Raw genomic sequence first — 21,258 nt, 5'->3', positions numbered from 1 at the left:
AAATCTGTAGTTCCAAGTTGACATATTAAGATCACAACATTTAACTCTACCTCTAACTCTAGGCTTTGTTTTAGTAATGCAAATTAAATCATTCATAAATCTACTACCATGAGTCAAAAACCAATGAGTCAAAACCCCCTGACACCACACTGTCAATGAAAGTCATATTAAAATTGGACCAAAGCCAAGGAAGTGAAAAATAATTAATTCATTCTTTTTAATTGTAGAAAAGTATTTAATAAACTGAAAGTAACACTCCAGCTAAAGCAAAACTAATTTACTCTATTTCTTTGTGGAGAGTACACTGAAAGTCTAAAGATAAACTTCTAATTAGAATGGGTACCTTGATTTCTGAAAGGCAACTCATTCACCTCTATAGGGAAATAAGGATTACATTGTGTTGCACTGTATTGTCTGAAGAGAATTCTAGAGATATGAGAAAGAAACCAGCCGGAAGTAAAAACATTTTGACAACAAAGAGCATTCACATTCAAGGAAACACAGACTTTTGCTAACAATAAATCATTATGAACATCCATGTGAGCCACAGGATATATTTATGGTAATGTAGTTTGACTGTTGAATGAAGAGAAATAGTGTTTGAAAGCAACTTTTAGATGCAAACTAGAAGGCATAACAGTGGATTCTAGGTGTAAAAGACAGAACGTCATGCATCAAATTTACATTCAATTCTTTTGTTTGCTTTTTTATTGATTTGATTTTGTTTGGTGTGTTAGCTTTTTTTTGAAAGACAGCCAAGACAATAATACTGTTTACGATAGACTATGGATAGGAACAATAGCATACATATTTTGATATGAATTCAAGTACACGGAGACTCCATATTTTGTTTGAAGTAAAATTTCTGGCTCAGATCATGCCCAAGGTGAGCGCCTTCTCGCTCCTCCCAGTTTCTGTTCTACATGAAGCCGTCATTCGACTGCGTATATAACCCCTGGAGCTTCATTTTCCTTTTCTAGATTTCTACTTAATTTACGACAGCTCTCTTCCTGAGCTGAAGCTCTGAAGTGAAGAGGATGATGTTTGTGGTGGAAGCAGGCGGGCAGGTTCTGCCACTTCTCTGCATATAGTTCAGCACTGAGAGGGATGGACAGAAACCTAAGGAAGTGAAGGGAGTCAGGTTCCGAGTTCTCTCCCAAAGGGCTGAGCATGGGTGTCCTGGAGAGGCTGGTCTCACGGGTGAACAATCAGTGTCCCTATCAGTTCCTGCTGCCTTCCAGCACCACTGTTCCCTTCCCCTTCCAGATGCCTCCTGACCTGAAGGGGGCTGATGAATCCACGGGCTGCTGCATGATTGAAGAACCAATCTGATACAAACGGGGCCATCAGACTCTTTTACTTGGTGAGCTGAAGAAAGACCCTGAAGGGAAGGAAGCTTCTATGGGTGCTGGGTTCTTGACTTCCCTGGTGTTTTGTAGAGTAAGGACTAGAGAGCCATTCTTGGGCTCTATAACTGCTACTTATGAGAGTAGAGATTCAAAGGAAGCCTGTTAGAAGGGGCAGGACAGCAGGTGTACCCAGAGAAGCAGAGATGAAAGAATCACACTGATTCTGACAGTTGAAGAGAGAACCCTCAGCTCCTGTTTGCATTTCTAGTTCTTATATGTCCATACATTTTCTTTTTCTTGTTTTTGGACACCTGTGAGATTTCCTGTTCTAACTTCCCAATAAGCCTCTTTTTACTTACTGTAGATTTGAAAGCTTCATAGAAAAACCTTTGATTCTTGAAAACCAAAATAGACTTGATTGGAACAATATTGTAGAGGGAAATTACACCTTTTTTAAAGAATCCATTGGCTCATATTCAAATTAAATGTTTCTACAGGTCAGTGGTCCTCAAAGGTTAATGATTCTTAAAATGACTAAGGCAGTTTGTTTAAAAATGCAGATTTGGAGGCCCCAATCCTGACTTCAAAATCATAATCTCTTAGGGTTTTGACAAGCATTCCAGGTAATTCTGAGCTAGAATTCCATGGGCCACACTTTTAGAAACCTGTTGAAACTATTCTAAGTTTTACCCCTGAGTCAATCTAGGCCACTGAAAGACTGCACAAGACCATAATTCTGCATTTCAACATTATACCCTTCAGTCATATATTTAAAAGACTCAGACTTTAATGCACTTCTTATAGACATATTGCCTCAGTTGATGACTTCAGTTAAAATGCGGAGTTCCAGTAGGAAATTACTTTTAGGAATTAGCAATCAAATAGCCTTTGCTTCCCTTAAGATACTCATACGACTTCATCGAAATATTAATAACCAAAAGAACAGACTGCACGAAAGAATGACTGAATGAATGAGTGAGTGAATGAATGAATGAATACAAGGGATGGAATGTGTTTCCACTTTAACCACATTTGCCAGGAAACCAGAGACAGATTTGATTCCCGAAATCCCACACCTTCTATCGCTGCCATCATCACGTGTTTCAAAAGATATTCAGTTGTAAAGGCAGATCACCTTTCCTTTTAGCACTCTGTTAGGTTTGCTTATGCAAGTAAGTTCTAACTAGCATCCATTTATCTGACACAGATATACTGAATTCTATTCTGTTTTAAGTTTATTATGAGGCATTTTGGGAATGAAAACTGAAAAGGGTTTAGCTCTCAAGGACTTTGTGTCTCTTCGGAGGGACCCAAAACACGTTTAGCAAGAGTGAGAATACAAGCCATTCAGACAGCGTTATGAGACTCAGGAGTGAGAAGAGGTTTTTTCCAGCAGGAGGATCAGGACAAGTTCTCTGGAGAAGGTAGGGCTTTATATCTAGTAAGACGGGCAATGAGTAGCGATGAGGAGAAAGATACTCTAGGCAGAGTGGAATTCTGATTTTCCTTACTAGCTTTTCTCATAGCTCCTTGAATTTCTGCAGAGTGCATACTATATTTTGTAACTGCATATTCATTTAGGCAATTATATATTCAATGCCTCCACCTTCTGTCACTAGACAGCACTCACCACAGCAGAGGGCTGTGTGTGTTTTCGTCACCACTTTACTCCTATACTTACAGTACTTAGAACAGCATCTAGAACACAGTGATTGTTCAGCAAATATCTGCTACCGAATGAGTGGTTAAGAGCCTAGGATTCCTTGTGCTTTTGCCATTTATTCATTTTGCAATCTTGGGAGCCATAGCTAAGCCTCTGTGTCTTCCTATGTAAGATGGGGTCATAATAGTCCTTTCTATATAGAGATGAGGTAACAAATAGGACAATGTATGTCAATAAATTATAGCTATTATCACTTTGATAGGAAGAGGCAGTGATATGAAGCAAAGTAGAAGTTACCGGCTTTTAGCAATAAGAGTTTGAACTTGCCTGGCTTTTTTTCCCTGTAATTTTACAGGTTCACCAGGCAAAGCAGTGTAGCAAGTTTAATTTAATCTGGGTATTTGGACGTGGTCTTTGCTCCTGTTGGACGAGGTGGCCAGGAGGTCTTCCCTTGAAGATCGCGTTGCTTCTTTTATGGAACAGGGCTAACAGAACGGCTGTTCCTTTATCACGAAACTGCCCTGATGATCAATGAGAGAGCACACGTGAAAGCTCTGTGTGACAGATCTGTGCTGTACAGAGCCTGTGCCTCAGGTTTGAGGGTATCTGGCTCTGAATTCTTGAATTGCTAGTAAACAAGCAAGATGAGCTGTGCCTCTGTGAAAACAGGGATTGCTGTGGCATGAAAACAGGCAGTCCCTCAGGTCAGAGAGATCTGGATTCCAGCCCTGGCTCTAGATCTACGGCCTGGGGCCATTGGAGGAAGCAAAGAAAAATCCCAGCTGGCAAGTGAACTCCAGGTCCCTGTAAATGCACATCAATCTCTGGTCCAGAAAGAAGGGGGATTAGGGGGTAGGAGGAAGAGTGTGGACTGAGAAGGCGACCCAGTCAGCTATTAAGCGGACTAACGTTCTCTCTGAGTGAGGGGTGTAGGTAGGGCCAGTTAAGAGCCCCGCCCTCTGAGCCACAGCTCCCCTCATAACCCAGTGGTGTTCTTCCATGTCCAGGAGGTCACAGGGCTCTAAATAAACTGTTCTAAAAACGTTTCTTTTTTGCCAAATCTGATTTGTTTGGCCAAATCGAATCCACTGCATACTGTGGGGTTTTATTTTCGTTTTCTGTTTCCTTTTATTTATTTATTTATTTATTTTTGGCCTCGCAACACAGTGTGGCATGCGGCATCTTAGCTCCCCAACCAGGGATCAAACCTGAGACCCCTTGCAGTGGAAGCCCAGAGTCTTAACCAGGCGGAAGGTGTCACATTTTAAGGGGAAATAAAACAAAAACAAACAAACAAACATGGGAGGAAAAAAATTAAAAGAAATTAAGAGAGTTTAATCTCCCTTTTTCCTATGTGTGAATGGAGGGAAAGTGTCTTTATAAATTTTATCAGCAGAACTCCTTGGTTGAGAACTGTAATTTCTACAAGCCCAAGTGTTTGTCATTTCTCTTACTAAATTTTCAGGAATATTTATTGAGTACTGGGGCTATGTAGTGATCTCTAGGCTTTAAATTATAGACTAAAGAGGGCACATCCTCCCCAATGGAGCCTATTAAAAAAAAGGCACCTATACTCTGTGTATTGGGTTGTGCCTTGGGATGTATATGTAAGATACACATTTTATTTAGTTTTTCAAAAACACTTGGGAATAGAAAACATCCAAAATTTATAGAGGTTGTAACTTAGATTTAAATTAAGTCACTTTCTGAAGGAAAGTCATTAGATGATTATATTGCCTTCAACACTACTTTGGAGGCTGGTGTTCCAGGCCCCAAATCTTCAATACTCAAACACAATAGACGCTTCAATCTTTTTTTTTTTTTAAACAATTCCTAGGATTTTAAAAAATTAATTTATTTATTTTTGGCTGCGTTGGGACTTCGTTGCTGCACGCTGGCTTTCTCTAGTTGCAGCGAGCAGGGGCTACTCTTAGTTGCGGTGCGTGGGCTTCTCATTAAGGTGGCTTCTCGTTGCGGAGCACAGGCTCTAGGCGGGCAGGCTTCAGTAGTTGTGGTGTGCGGGCTCAGTTGTTGTGGCTCGCGGGCTCTAGAGTGCAGGCTCAGTAGTTACGGTGCAGGGGCTTAGTTGCTCCATGGCATGTGGGATCTTCCTGGACCAGGGCTCGAACCCGTGCCCCCTGCACTGGCAGGCAGATTCTTAACCACTGTGCAACCAGGGAAGTCCCGACTCTTCATTCTTTGGGTATAAATTAGTACTCCATCTTCTATTTCCCAGGTGGAGAAAAGTATAGATGATGGGCCTTAGGGGGGAAGGAGGGGACCATATGCACTTGAAAGGAGTAAGTAAAGAGAGAGGCTGATGCTAGTATGCCTTTGAGTGGGAGAAAGGTGATTTTTGACCTATTTGACATTCTGAATGACCAATACCTTTTCCCCTAATTGGCCTGGACCCACTGAACACTCTGTTAATGCTTTGATTTCATCTAAATGGAAGCAAAATCTTTAGGAATTAGAACTGGTAGTAGGAAAGATATGGGGTTCATTTAGTCATTCATTCAACAACAATTACTAAACACCCATCATGTGCCTTCTAGATTTTATAATCTAAGAAAAATACAGACATGGAAACAAGTGCATTATACCAGCACATGGACGACTAGATAATGCAGGATAGCAACAAAACAAAAGACAAGTTCCCCAATCTTAAGGAACTTACATCATCATCATCATCATCATCAAAATTTCTGCCATGTGTCCTATTCTCATTTAATCCTATGAATTGGGTGCCAATATTATCTCATTTTAGAACAGAGAAAACTGAAACACAACGAAGTTTAAAGTGAGTCTAATGTGACTTGTACAGCAAAGATTGGATTTGAACCAAGGAAGTCTAACTTGAGGTGCCATGTTCTTAACCACTATATAGTACACAACCTGGACATTAAAAAAACATTACTGTCTTTGACACTGGAAACGCAAGACGTAACTCCAGGAGGTTTGATGCAGGAGCAAAGGATCCCACCAAATAAAGTTGCCGAGCAATTCCCAGCAGTAGTTTGCCTTTGGCCTTCCTATTACCATGACACTGCTTGCCAGCATGCCCCTTAGAGATGAAAGTTAAAGGAGCTCCCTCAGCCTTAAATTATTAAGACTGACAAATAATTAATCATTAGCTCCATGGTTTCTAGGAATTTACAGAAAGACCTATTTTGAATATGCCACATTTTATCTACTGAAGTGTCTAATAACTTTACCTCTTACATATTTTTCCCTTACATGGAAGTGATACACACATCTGGGAGTCATTACAAAATTAGCTACTGGCAGTAAAAAGAGGGATAACAGTAAAACAACCAAAACAAGGGTGGCCATGAACTGATGGTAATTTTTACCTGGTGATGGCTGCATAAGAGTGCATTCTATTAATCAGAAATATTTTATATTAGCATTATATTAATTTATGTAGATGTCTGAAATTTGTATTATTAAATGTTGAAAATATAAAGTGAGCTCCTTTAAAGGTAGCTTGAGAGAAATCTTGGAAAATCAGTACTGATTTGTGACTTTAAAGTAAAAACATTAAATGTGATAGTTATGAGATCAGTGGCCAAGATAATTAATTTCCAATACTACCCAGGCAAACAATTATCAATGATAATTGATAAATGTATTTGAAGATACCCTGAAAGGATAAAGCACTAAATGAGCGTGTCTCATCCCTGCCCACATATAAGAGTTACTTATGGTGAGTTTTAATACTGCAAAGGTCCCTTCAACGTGAAGAGATTCTAACGTGGGATGAGGTGAGGCATCTGTGTACTGTTAAAAACTCCATGGGGCTACCTCTACAATGAACAAACTGTAGCTATTATTGGGCAAACGGTATTGAGTATTTACGCAGGTACTTGTGTTATAGGCTGAAGGAAGAATAGAGAAATTAGTAACAACATCACCAAAGAATGGTTCTTGATCATTTGGCTAATTTTTTACTGGGACTTAAAATTTGGAGAGTCCACAAGAGCGCCACAGCTTGATAGTTATTTGATTTGCTTCGAAGAATGTGGAACCACCATTAATCCTTTCAGGAGAGACTCAGATGAGCAGGAATAAGAAGACAGGAAGCAAGGCTAGCTACTAGCTAGAGATTGTTCATGGCTTGAGAATATTTTTAAGTTGTAAGGATTTTTAGATCATGAACACAGCCAGAACCAAATAAAACCTCATACAACTCACCCATTACTAACACACAAATCACTCCTGGAACACTCTGCTCCTGGGAAACCACCTTGGCTTTCTGAGAGGTTTAGAATGGATTTGGTTTTGGGTTCACATAATCAAGTGATTCCCTGGTCATACCAAAAACCTATTAAATCGTAACATCTTGGAGTAGCACCCATGCATTTAAGAAATCTCTAGGTGATTCCATTGTGCAGCCAAATTTAGGGACTAGGGGTATAAGCTCTTCTCAACTTTGATGACTCAACCTGAAACCACAGGTGCAAAAGAGCTCCCCCATCCTCATTAGTGGAGCTTGCCACCTACTCAGGCTCACCCTTCTCTTGATCTCTCAGTTTAGGTTAAGCCACTTCACTCCACCCCACACCCCAATCTACCTGTGTCCCCACCTGTTGGTCTGTCCCTAGTCCACTCTTTTCCCTTTATAACTTTGACCATGTCATGGCCTTGCTCAAAAATGTTTAACCCCACCTCTACCTGTCGCTTTGTAATCAACATTCAGGTATCACTTTGGAGCTTATAGAAAGGTCTAATTCCAGGTCCTGTCCAGGTCTACTGAATTAGAACTTACATTTTAATTAGATCCCCCAGGAACTTGTAAAAGCATTTCAGTTTGACACGTACTGCTTTAAAACACTATTTCCCAAAGTATCTTTTGAAGGATGTTCTCGAGAACAGAGAATCTACTGCCTGGATTCAAAACCACACTCTTCTCTCTCTTCACAGGACATCTGTCCATTCAGAAAATATTAACTGAGTGACAACTATACCCTTTACTATGCTGGGTTTAGAGGATCTAGTGGTGAAGATGACAGAAGTGGTCTCTGCACTTGTGGACGTACACTCTAGCAAAGGCCACGTTAACAAGGAAGGATAAGTATGCAAGTGCCATGAAGGGGATGTGGAGGATGCTGTGGGATGACCTAGTTAGTGAGGTGCATGGGGTGGGTCTACTGTGGTCTAGGAGATGACACAACGTTCCTGGGGAAAGGCTGCTGATCTAGAGGTCGGAGGACCAAGAAGGAAGCACAGCTGAACACAGCTCCAGCACCACACAGGGCAGGTGCAAAGGCTTGGAACGATGATAGAATTGCCTGCCCCATGCCTACCCCACACAAGCCACTGAGGGCTCTAAGTACTTTCCTTATATGTAGCTGTGGTTATTAACCCTGTTTCACAGATGAGAAAACTGAGGCACAGAGAGATTAAGTAATGCAGGCACTGTCACAGAGCTAACCTTGGGACTCAAAATCCTGGCCATCTGGCTCCAGCACCTCTGTTCTTAGCCATCAAACTCTACCATGCTTGAGCCGGGAAGAATATGATGCATTCAGGAAGCTGAAAAACAGGCTGTATGCCCAGAGTTCAAGTAGCACTTGTTCATGGATCTATGATCCTTTTTTATCTTAAGGGAGGAAATACATCACCATTCAGTGGCAGCTTCTTACAACACAATTTTTGGAAACATCCCATAGTTATTGAATCAGAATATCTAGTCATGGAGCTGAAAATCTGCATTTTAATAATGCTTCCAGGTGATTCTGAATAAATAAAGTTTGAGAACCACAGATTTAGCAGTACCATTTCCTCCTATAATCTCCTCCCTATCATCATCTCCCCTAATTAACCCATAGTTATTTAAAAAAATATTGGTCCCAAAGTATAAACAAAACACGAGGGTAAACAGTATTGAAGCGGAAAGCTGGAAGAAATCTGAAAACTGAATCAATGCTCCTCCAGGTCTGCTGGCTGCCAGGCTGTGAAAAGAATTATCTAGGCTTAAAAAATTGGAGGTAAAAAGAGACCACAGAGGCTTAAAATTATTTTCATTACAATGCCAACCATTTAAATAACTAGTTGAATCCCTGGAAGTTGTAGTAAAATCTAAAATTGCTGGAAGAGCAATTATTTCACATGCCCTATGATTCCTCCATCCTTAGGCAGCACTAGGAGAAGATACTCATGCAGCAGAGAGAATTTTCTCGAATATAGAATGCATGCAATAGCTGAAGTAATCTCTGGTCACTGGGGCATATGGGCTCAACAGAACTAATATGCCTCCTTAAGTGTCAGGGGACCCTGACAGCTCTAACACCAATATCTGGCTGCCAGTAGGGTATTCTTTTAAATTCAGCCTTTTCCTTTCTTAAAACCATTTAACAGAAGAATTATGCTAATGTCTTATGATGACAAAACTAAAAGAAATAGCTGAACTTCAATAAACCTCCATCATCATAGATTATTTTATCTTCTTGCATTTTCCCAATGTTTATCTTAAAGAACTTGAATGTTTTGCAGGTACATTACTATTAAAATTTCAAAAGCCAACCTGCAAGATGCTACCTTTCAAATGGTTCAGAATACAGATCACAGCTTTTCTGTCCTACTCTGTCTGGAAATGACATTCCCCTGGCTACTCTACGAACCCTGTTTATCCAGATCAATTACTTTGAATTTTCATTTAAGAAAATAAGTTTTGGAGCACCTCTGGAAGAGCTTGCTATCTCCACCCCTCAAAACATCAGATAAATATTCCACTGTATTTTCAAAGCTCTTTTGTATTCAACACATTTAGTTCTGATTCTATCCATAAGCAAAGTTTATTGGATACTACTCGGTTAGCACTGACAAAGGACAGTTGAAATGGCACAGTTAGAAAACCTTATGCAGGTGCCCCATCACTGAAATATAACATACTGATGATGATAATCTCCAAGAGCTGTCACAACCCCTTTGCCAATCACTGAGAGGTGGTTTGAAGTGGCAGGCAGATCTGTGTCAATATTGGCTACATTGTCATGTCACCGCCAGGAACATGTGTGAGTCAAAGAGCGACTGGGGGATCCTAGATGCACAGGGCTGCAATTTTCCAAGGAAAAGTGTTAGTAATCTCAATCTTTGTGGCAGGTTGTCTCTTTGCAGAACTGCATGCTTCCCTCTCCCTTTTTTCAGGAGGCTAGTGCAGAGGTACAGTGAGAGCCAGGCCCTGCCTGAGAGGATGGGACAGCCAAGACAAGGGCAGGGAGGTGTGGATGAGACCCATTTTACTTTGAGCACTAGGGTCAATATTCTTCCATCCTTCCTTTTCCTGGATGTGCCTTTTCTTGCTATGGCAGTTGTATGATCCATAGGACAAAGGCTAAGGTGTCAGACTAGGGGAAATGGACCAAGTTATTAAGTTTAGGTCTTAGGCCAGAACGGAGCTTTGGGACTAGGAGTTTTTGGATCTCCACATGGACTAGCTCCATCATGGGACTGAGATAAGTGTAGGGGAAAAGACCTGTTCTAAGAAAGGCAATAATTTTACAAAGGTTCTCCTGTGTGTTTATTAGGACTTAGCTATTAAGTATCCTGGATCACAGCACTCCAAATACACCCAGATGTACAAAGCATCACTGTTAAGAGTAAAGAAATAGAAATCATATATTCCCAATGTCTGTACCTGTTCAACACGTTTTAATGTATTGGCCCCTCTTCTTCCATAGGCTTATATTTATCAGTGATGTATGTAGAGTGTTTAAGGCCCTACATTCTAATGAAGATGCCTGGAGTCAGGCTTAAGCACACAGGAGCCACAAAGGAACCGTGATGGTATTCATGCTTTATAAGGAACCACATTTGAATGGCTGTTCAAAATGCCACAACAGAGTTAACAGAAGATGAGGACCCCTACAATGCACACCTGTAAAATAATGGCATGTAATAGCTGAATATGTTTTCCCTGCCAAATCTTAATGGATCTGGAAATCCAAGACTTCATTTACAAATGTTACAAACTTTGCTCCCAAACACGCAAATGGAAAAGAAGGGAGCCCCTGTACACCATCTCTCGTTTATTTAGCAGTGGGAGAGGCATTCAGGAGATCAGGAAGGAAAGAAAACACTAAGAAAATAGCATCCACCTACCTGGCTGGCACAGCCTTGGGCAGGGCGTCCACTCACTGAAGGCGGTCACAAGACAGTCTTTTTTGCACGGGAGCAGGCAAGGGCGTACCGTTTCCGGCCGAGTAGACTCTGGACATCTGCCAATGTGAAGAGATCAGATCAATATTTCCTGGAGAAGGTAAGTGGTTTAGCCTAGAACCATATGATTTCAGAACTGAAAACACTGAGACCCTGTTGTTCCTTTTATAGATGTGGGAAGAAAGACCCAGGAGGAGAAGCTACTTGCCCAAGGGCTCAGAGCCAGAGGCAGAGCATGAAACAGACTTCATCTCTCTTGATCCAGAGACCAAAATATTTTTCACTAGACCAGGAAAGGAATAACAATCGCCGAAACCAATGAAAGACAAATGCTAAGTGAGTTTCTCCCCATTGCATGAATTCAAATAACATTTGATTTTTTTCAGAGTGGACAAATCTGATATATTTTTTGAAAAGTGTTTTATCCAGGGTAATACATCAATTCAGTGATATTGTACAAGGCAACATATGGATATACTGGGAAACAAAAAACAGAAGACCACTTTGATAATTAACATGATTTTAGAATATTGAAGTAATTGGCAGGTGTCTTTTTATAACATGTAAATTGATGAGTTAGAATAAGCAAGACATGAGAATAGTATGTTTGTTTGCAAATAACTAGCATTAACAAGAGAAACATTTCAATTCTGCTATTTAGCTGATAATGTAATGTTCAGATTTGGGAGGAACGTAATCAGTGGATTCATAGTCACTTGGAAGAACTAAAGCCTCAGAAAATGGCAAGCAAGTTTTTGTTTTTATTTGCATGTTTATCTGCTTATTTTTATGAGTACAGGGGGTTAAAATCCACATTTATTATCTTATAAAACAGTGATATGCTAAGAGGAAAAACAGGAAAGCACTCTGCAACTTATATTTGCATTTTAAAATTCTTTTTCCTATAAATTTCTTATAAAGCACAGAGATGCAGTGTGTATAAAGCCTGATAGCATGAACTTTGGTACTGGATAGTCAGTGGTGAGTGTAGTGCTTTTCCCGCATTCTTTCATTTATTCCTAAGGACCGCAGTGAAAGGCATTATAATCTTCATTTTCAGATGATAAACTGAGGTGCTGAAAGAATAAGTAATGGATCCAAAGTCACATGGATTAAATAAATTAAATTATTAGTAATTTAATAAAGTATTATCAATGAATTATTAGTGGCATTATTATTAATCATCCTTAATACACACAAAAAACTGTCTATCAAATAGATCAATTCAATGAACCTAAAAAAAGAAAAAAAGAGTGTCTTTAGAGGAAATAGCATTATTTAAACAAGATATTCTGGTAAGGAAAATTTACGTCATACTTTAGTAGAACTAGCAAAAAACACTAAACTCATTCCCAAGTTCTTTATTCATACCCTGAAAGCTCCTAAAATTAAATTGAACTGCTATTTATTCTATGTCCTCTCCAATCTCTCCTGGTATCTAGCTGGAAATGAAAGTTCCACGTGAGGAATGTCATTTTCCTGTGTGCTCAGCGGGGCAGCAGGACTTGGTGGGGCAGGGACCCAGCCAGGACACACACACTCAAACATTCACAAATAGCTCAGTAGTGCCTGAGGCTGGTTTGGCTTCAGGCTTTCTGGGAGGGTGGCTTATTCTGCAGGGACTTTGTTCACTTCAATTAGCAGTATTTTTAAATGTTTTAGATATACCTTTATTGAGGTATAATTGATACAGAAAGAACTGCACCTATTTAATGTGCATAATTTGATGAGTTTGGACATATGCAAACACTTGTGATACCATCTCCACAATCAAGGTAATAGACATATCCAACACCTCCCAAAGTGTTCTTGCGTCTCTTGGTTTTTGTTTTTATTTGTGTGTATGTGTGGTGTTAATATCTTCTGGGGAACTGATATTGCCTACTTTTCAATTTATACTTTATTAATAGCACTCACAATAAATATTCACGGGGCATAATGTCAACTCTTCGTGACATGGTGCCCTTTCTCTATCTGTGTTCTTCTAGGTCCACAAGTGAGAAACGGTATCATACCCTCAATGACAAAGGTCAAGCTCAGGTTACACTGCTTTTATAGAGGCCATGAACTAAGGACTTTCCTAAAATGTGATTCCTGGTCTGATAGGTGCCAAATATTCTCTTAGGAATGAAACTGTCTTTTTATTCATTTCTTTTCCCAATAATGTTGACCTTTTCCTTAGAGGTTCAACTTCCTCCTCCCTTCTGCTGTCTACCCCTCCCAGGATCATCACATTTCTTTTTTTTTTTTAATGATTCAATTAAAATATATTTGCATGCAACCTTTCAAAATTACATTTATTTTTCGTATATAGTCCTATCTATACTCTTGAGATAATGTACATATCAATAAAAGATAAATTAAAAAATGAGAATCAGAACTGTATGGTTAAAATTGGTTTGAAAAGTCATTTACCCCAATCTCTCATCTGAGTTTTCTTTTTTTTTTTAATTTTTGAATTTATTTTTTACACAGCAGGTTCTTATTAGTCATCAATTTTATACACATCTGTGTATACATGTCAATCCCAATCTCCCAATTCATCACACCACCATCCCCACCCCCCGCCACTTTACCCCCTTGGTGTCCATATGTTTGTTCTCTACATCTGTGTCTCTACTTCTGCCCTGCAAACCGGTTCATCTGTACCATTTTTCTAGGTTCCACATACATGAGTTAATATACGATATTTGTTTTTCTCTTTCTGACTTACTTCACTCTATATAAGAGTCTCTAGATCCATCCAAGTCTCAACAAATGACCCAATTTCGTTCCTTTTAATGGCTGAGTAATATTCCATTGTATATATATACCACAACTTCTCTAACCATTCGTCTGTCAATGGGAGTTTAGGTGCTTCCATGACCTGGCTATTGTAAATAGTGCTGCAGTGAACATTGGGGTGCATGTGTCTTTTTGAATTATGGTTTTCTTTGGGTATATGCCCAGTAGTGGGATTGCTGGATCTTTTTGAATTATGGTTTTCTTTAGGTATATGCCCAGTAGTGGGATTGCTGGATCATATGGTAGTTCTATTTTTAGTTTTTTAAGGAACCTCCATACTGCTCTCCATAGTGGCTGTACCAATCTACATTCCCACCAACAGTGCAAGAGGGTTCCCTTTTCTCCACACCCTCTCCAGCATTTGTTGGTTGTAGATTTTCTGATGATGCCCATTCTAAGTGGTGTGAGGTGATACCTCATTGTTGTCCCAGAGGTCTCTTAGGCTGTCTTCATTTCTTTTCATTCTTTTTTCTTTATTCTGTTCCACGGCAGTGAATTCCACCATTCTGTCTTCCAGGTCACTTATCCGTTCTTCTGCCTCAGCTATTCTGCCACTGATTCCTTTTAGTGTAGTTTTCATGTCAGTTATTGTATTGTTCTTCTCTGTTTGTTTGTTCTTTAATTCTTCTAGATCTTTGTTAAACATTTCTTGCATCTTCTCGATCTTTGCCTCCATTGTTTTTCCGAGGTCCTGGATCATCTTCACTATCATTATTCTGAATTCTTTTTCTAGAAGGTTGCCTATCTCCACTTCATTTAGTTGTTTTTCTGGGGTTTTATCTTGTTCCTTCATCTGGTACATAGCCCTCTGCCTTTTCATCTTGTCTATCTTTCTGTGAATGTGGTTTTTGTTCCACAGGCTGCAGGATTGTAGTTCTTCTTGCTTCTGCTGTCTGCCCTCTGGTGGATGAGGCTATCTAAGAGGCTTGTGGAAGTTTCTTGATGGGAGGGACTGGTGGTGGGTAGAGCTAGGTGTTGCTCTGGTGGGCAGAGCTCAGTAAAACTTTAATTCCCTTGACTGCTGATGGGTGGGGCTGGGCTCCCTCCCTGTTGGTTGTTTAGCCTGACGTGACCCAACACTGGAGCCTACCTGGGCTCTTTGGTGGGGCTAATGGCCGACTCTGGGAGGGCTCATGCCAAGAAGTAGTTCCCAGAACTTCTGCTGCTAGTGTCCTTGTCCTCGCAGTGAACCATAGCCACCCCCTGCCTCTGCAGGAGACCCTCCAACACCAGCAGGTAGGTCTAGTTCAGTCTCCCCTGGGGTCATTGCTCCTTCCCCTGGGTCCTGATGTGCACACTACTTTGTGTGTGCCCTCCAAGAGTGGAGTCTCTGTTTCCCCCAGTCCTGTCGAAGTCCTGCAATCAAATCCCACTAGGCTTCAAAGTCTGATTCTCTAGGAATTCCTCCTCCTGTTGCCGAACCCCCAGGTTGGGAAACCTGACATGGGGCTCAGAACCTTCACTCCAGTGGGTGGATTTCTGTGGTAAAATTGTTCTCCAGTCTGTGAGTCACCCACTCAGCAGTTATGGGATTTGATTTTACTGTGATTGCACCCCTCCTACCGTCCCATTGGGGCTTCTCCTTTTGTCTTTGGATGTGGGGTATCTTTTTTGGTGAGTTCCAGTGTCTTCCTGTTGATGATTGTCCAGCAGCTAGTTGTGATTCTGGTGTTCTCAGAAGAGGGAGTGAGAACACATCCTTCTACTCTGCCATCTTGGTACAGATTATCACATTTCTAATTTTCATAAATTTACTCTTAATCTCCAAAAATACTCTCCTTGACTATTAGCAACTTATGTGTCCTCCACTTCTAAACACTATAATGTTTATTTTCTGTATTGTTTATTGTCACTGACTAAAAAAAAAAGCTTTTGATATCTTCTGCATTGCCGGTTTTCTGTGTGTGTGTGTGTGTGTGTGTGTCTGTGTGTGTGTTTGTGCGTGTGTGCATGCACACGGGCATGCGTGATACATACACTAATTTTGAATGCCTTGATGGTAGAATTCCATCTCATACCATATCTTAAAAATACCAGATCTTAATGCTGTGTAAGTATTTAGTAACGGTAAGTGAATGATTGACAAGTATTCTATGCTGGTAGAGCCTGAAAACAAATCTCTGAGAATATTAGGCAAATTTATCCAGCCATTTTTAAAACAAAATTGAAGCCTTAAAAACCAGGGTAACATATGGATTCATGTTTTAGTGAGTAAACACAGTATGGCTTCTTGCCTTTTGTCATAATTTATACTTCCTGCTCTCGTGCAACACTCTGATTCTAGATTGGCAATACTTTTGTTAAAAGGGTGAATACACTTCATTTCAACACATATATTTTCCTGGACTTGCACTGGAGTATTTCATAACGAATGCCTCTTGGTCACACTGTAGGTTTTAGTTTCTGTGCTGAAATGCATCAAACTGAGCTACAAAGATCTGCCATTTCTCAGTTATGTGTCCATAATCATGAGGCAGACACTGTGCTCCATCTCCAGGAGCAGTCCTCCAACCCAGGGACTGAGGGACCATCTCAACCTGCCAATTTTTTAAACATTAAATGTGTAAACGGAGCTCACCATTACTATATCTCACCAAATGCCCAGCGTTTTCCCATGAAAGGCAGAAAGTGTTTTACAGGACCTTTGGACGGCTTTGAGTTATGTGATTTAAATCTTTATTATTATTTTTTGCACACTGCAACTGAAAAAATAAACATTGGGTAGTGAAACAAAACCAAACAAAATCCCCCACATATCCCCAAAAGCTCTCACTTCTGTTTGAGTTGTGCCCTAGCTAGTCCTCATTTTCTGATATGATCAGTTCTATTACTCATGCTATGGTAACATTCTCACTTATACAATTATGTGGAAACCAGAATACCCACCCTGGGAAGCAAGAACTTGCAAGGAATTCTGTGCATCCCCGTTCAGTGGGTTTAGAGATAAAATATATTATGATAGCCCCTCCAATCCATGGAGACATGGTTCTTTTTTCTACTGTGAAGGCTGCTCTTTCTTTAGAATATTTTCTTTTTCTTTCCCCTTTCTATTGCCATTACCCTCACCCCAAGGATTTCACAAATGGCAGGGAAATTTTTTCCACTGCAATAGCTTTCACATAAAAAAGAGCAAAAGCATATTATTCTGAAAGGGCAAGGCAAAGGATACTTTCTCTTGCTGATAATCTCAGTATTTCACCATGTGCTTCACTGGACACTAGGTATTATTTTCTTAGCTCAGTTAATCTCATTAACCCCAAGAATTTTAATTAACTGTACTTAAGTCAATGCAGGCTCCTCTTATTTAGCAGGATCGTTTGGAGACATACAGTAAGCATTAAAACTAGGTTGTTAAGTCTCCAGCCTCATTAAAAGTGCAAAAAGTAATCAGCAATGTCTTTCTCTGTGTGTATGTGTGTGTTAGGGAAAACATCTGTGCAATTCATTTTTCTATGTTGGAAAACCGAGTAAAACTGGAGGTTATTCACTGTAATAGTATCTGAATCTTACTTATGTAGATTATCAAATAAAAGCATATGCATTTGTGAATTATGCTTTAAACTATAAACTTTTGGCCTTGTGGTTTTTCTGGTCACAAAATATCATTAAGTTAACATCTGTATAAGCTGATGGGCTCAGAGACTTTAATAAAAAATTGTCATTCAATATAATCATGAGGCTAGACGAGGAGGTAGAGGGCTATTTGAACACACAATCCATCCCCTCATGTCCAAATAGTCTTTAAAGTGTGATGATAATGTATTTGGTAGTTGTCAGTCTCAATTCTAATGCTTCTTTACTAAGAAAAAAACCAAATTATGTTCATATCAAGTGGATTTTTCCTGTTGTGGTTCAGAGGTAAAAGTTCTGTGGAAGGGAGATCAGACTTCAGGAATGCTAAATTTTCTCATCACTCTAAAGAATAATAATTTGCTGCATTTCACATAGCATTTATTCCTATACCTAAGCTATATTATTTCTATTTGTATATTCAAGCTAATATTTCATGCATCTTTTTTTAAGCAGTTGAGAATTTACATCATAAAAATGAACATTATCAGGGCTGCAGTCCTTCTCAAGATAAAAGGAGTTCTCTTGTCTGCATAATATCTTTATAAGCCTTTTAGGATTGTACAGTAAGCCCATGAATTAGATTATCACCTGATCCAAGTGATATGCAAACCTTATTATTCATGTTTGGCTATATCGGCCCACTGACCCAATCGGTCCACATGGTATTATGGGCACCAGGTAAGTTGAAACACACAAATGATACAAATTGATGCTCCAAAAATATCACAAGCAATTTAGGGTTGGATGCTAAAGCAGAAATAACGTTTATGAGTTAATAAGAGCAGAAGGTCATACGTATGATCTGTTCATTACTCTTCAAGGCAGTCCCCTTTGCCAAACTTTATCATGGTAGATAAAATATTTTTTCTTAAAGCAAAGGATAAACGTCAGCTTCTCAAACTTCTGCAATTCATATCCATTCCCTGTGAAACCCTTTTACTTTCCTACACACAGGTCTAATTAATTCATGACTTCTAAATATGTTTATGGACAATAGCTACATGCCAGATACTGTTCTAAAATCTGCAGTGGCAATAATGAAGACTATCCAGCCCCAGCCCTCTGGAAGCCACATTTAGGAGGAGAAGAAAGAGGAAGTCTTACTGACTGTGCTTCACTTCAAGTCATAGTCATCTTCCCTTGCATGTTCATAGCCACCTGCTTATCACATGCTCCAAAACCAGCAGTATCTGGCCAGTTTGCCCTATATCTTCCATTAGCAGTTCGTTTCCTTAACTGAGCTTCTATGACTTTCCTTACACACAGCTGAAGTGGCTTCCATGGCAGTGTGGATAAGGCCCAGGGCCCATCATCATGGGGCCCCCAAGATGAAATTAATCAGGTGTTTGAGTTGCATATGACAGCAACACAAATTGGACTGAATTAGGCAGAAGAGCAAATGTAGTTGCCTATGTTGCCAGGAAAGGCAGGAGTGCACCTAGAGGGGCTGGTACCAGGGCTTGATGCTGCCAGGATTTGTTCTGCTTCAATTTCTGCCTCTTTCTGAGCATCAGCTTTACTCTCTCCTCCTGCTTTTTCCACCAGACGTGACCATGGCTGTGGCAACTCTCAATCCATATACTTAGAACATCATGAAGAGAAAGAAGAGAGGGTTTCATTTTCCCAACTTAAAGATTCCTGGGAAACAGCTCTAAGTTGCCTAGTCTGTGACACTAGACCAAAGCTTGCACCAGCCCATCGTGGTGACCCACCACTACTGTGGCTGGAGTAGGGGTCTTTCATCACTCGAAGGGAACTAGTTCAAACATGGCCACTTGGAAATCTCTATGGACAGGCCAGTTACCCAGTCTCTGTATATAATTTAGGTGCCTTACATTTTCTTTTCCATGAGCCTTCCTGCATGGACTTGAGGAAGAGTTATGTCTTCTCATTTGGTCTATGTAGCAGAAGAAACTCCCACAGCTGAGTTCTCCAGTCAATTACTCTTTTTCCTCTGTCTCTTGCAATTGTTCCTGATCCTTTTGATATCTATATTCTAGTCCTCATGTCCAAATTCTCCTACAATTTTTGAAAAAATTTACATCTCCATGTGCAGAGTATAGTAGGTATGAGATTGTAAACCTACTTGAGGGCATGGAATAGTCTATTCAAAATGTCTATATGGATTTATTGCTCTCTGCAGACAAGGTCAATGAGATCTAAAGAACAGTATAACACAGCCCCATATTTTCAAAGTGCATGACCTACCTGCTTGTGGACCTAGTCTTTATGTGATTGAAAAAGAGCCCAAAATATTGATATCAGCTCTAGAAAGTTTGATTACTCAAGCAGATTCAATATTCGTGCGCATTATAGTTACTGTTCTCCATTAATTAATGCATACATAACGAAAAAGTGTCTACCTTTGGTTGAGGCACATTTTTTTAGTCTTTAAGAGTCAAATAAAACAAAACAAAACAAAAATCTCTTACTCTAGCACAGACTGAGACATATTCAGTGCATGAAAAATGTTTCTGACTAAAAATACTCCACTATGCAATAGTCCTATGCACTTTCAATTAATTATTGATAATACCTTTTTGTCATCACTTGTCCCACATGACTCTTGACACAGAAGACCCTCCGCATCTGAATGCCCACACCACATGTAGCTTCTCCATTCCAGCCAATGGTTGCATTAAGGGCAGTTATCAATGTGTCTTCGGAACAGGGGCCCCAAGTTGATGCCTCCCAGTAGAGTTGCATACAGGAATGGTCATTGCACGAACGATATTCTTGGAGGGCCTGACTAGGGGGACATGATTTTCCACCTGCAAAAATCAAAATAGAAAAGAATACAGAGTTGTTGCTGTTATTACCATGTTGCTGTTGCTGTTGTTACTGTCATTCTTATTTTTTATTGTTTTTACTGTTTTAATGGTCTAGAAAGACAGCATTTTGATACAATCTTCCAAAGGCCTGAGCCACCGCACCCCGTTTCTGATGCTATGGTCATGGTTCTTTTATCCTGAGGACAATACATTGCACCCTTCTCTCCTCAATAACAGGCAACGGTATGCCAATTAGATTTTAAAAATCAATTGATTCTACTGTTCACCTCTGCATCATGTATCTCTGAGAAAAACTTCAAAGAAATCTGCTTTTATTTTAATATGATTATGCCTACATAAATTAGTCAGTTAGAGATAATAGCCCATGACCTTGAAGTGATATAAGATCAAACACAAATACTCACACACACACATTACCTACATATGGTCTGTCTTTCCTAAGACAGTATTATTTTTCTCAGAGAACCACTTTAAGACATCCATCCTCCCTTAAGCAGTGCATTTTACTGCAGTTTGAGAAATCCAGAAATCTCTCTTAAAGTTTGGCAGGAGAGAGCCCATCCTTCAACTCTGAAATAATATCTGACAATGTGTTATACACTGGCAGGGAGACCAGACAAATGTGCAGCCTTATACTCTTGGGTGAGTCAGACAATCAGATTTCATTACTATCTTTTCTTTCACAATTTTATATCCATGTCAAAACTGGTATTTATCTAAAGTATTGATTTTTTTCCTACTCTCCCACACTACAATGTTTTATTCAGTGGGCCAAATGCTCAGGAAGATTTGTGACCTTAGTTTTGTTATTCTTGTTATTTTTTCCCCATTATATTGACTTTTTTCTCCTTCCAGAAATATGACAGACAAGAGGGGGAGGCCACTACACTTTAAGAATATGAAAATTTTCATTCTTCTTGACCCTGGCCCCATTTCT

The 21,258-nt window shown here is 39.8% G+C and overlaps 1 protein-coding gene across 1 annotated transcript in view; it reads right to left on the bottom strand.

Annotated features, from left to right (window-relative positions):
- The window catches only part of THSD7B (thrombospondin type 1 domain containing 7B), an 876,032-nt gene that overhangs the window by 388,286 nt on the left and 466,488 nt on the right, over window positions 1–21,258 (bottom strand). The window contains exons 9-10 of the mRNA XM_059052359.2: window positions 20,066–20,300; window positions 11,116–11,231 (exon numbers count right to left, since the gene is read on the bottom strand). Of these exons, the coding sequence (XP_058908342.1) occupies window positions 11,116–11,231; window positions 20,066–20,300 (351 nt within the window). The remainder of the gene's footprint in view (window positions 1–11,115; window positions 11,232–20,065; window positions 20,301–21,258) is intronic.

This window comes from Kogia breviceps, chromosome 2 (genome assembly GCF_026419965.1).
Source record: "Kogia breviceps isolate mKogBre1 chromosome 2, mKogBre1 haplotype 1, whole genome shotgun sequence".
Taxonomy (NCBI): domain Eukaryota; kingdom Metazoa; phylum Chordata; class Mammalia; order Artiodactyla; family Physeteridae; genus Kogia; species Kogia breviceps.
The sequence above is the reverse complement of the archived record's forward strand: the minus strand, read 5'-3'. Positions and strand labels throughout refer to the sequence as shown.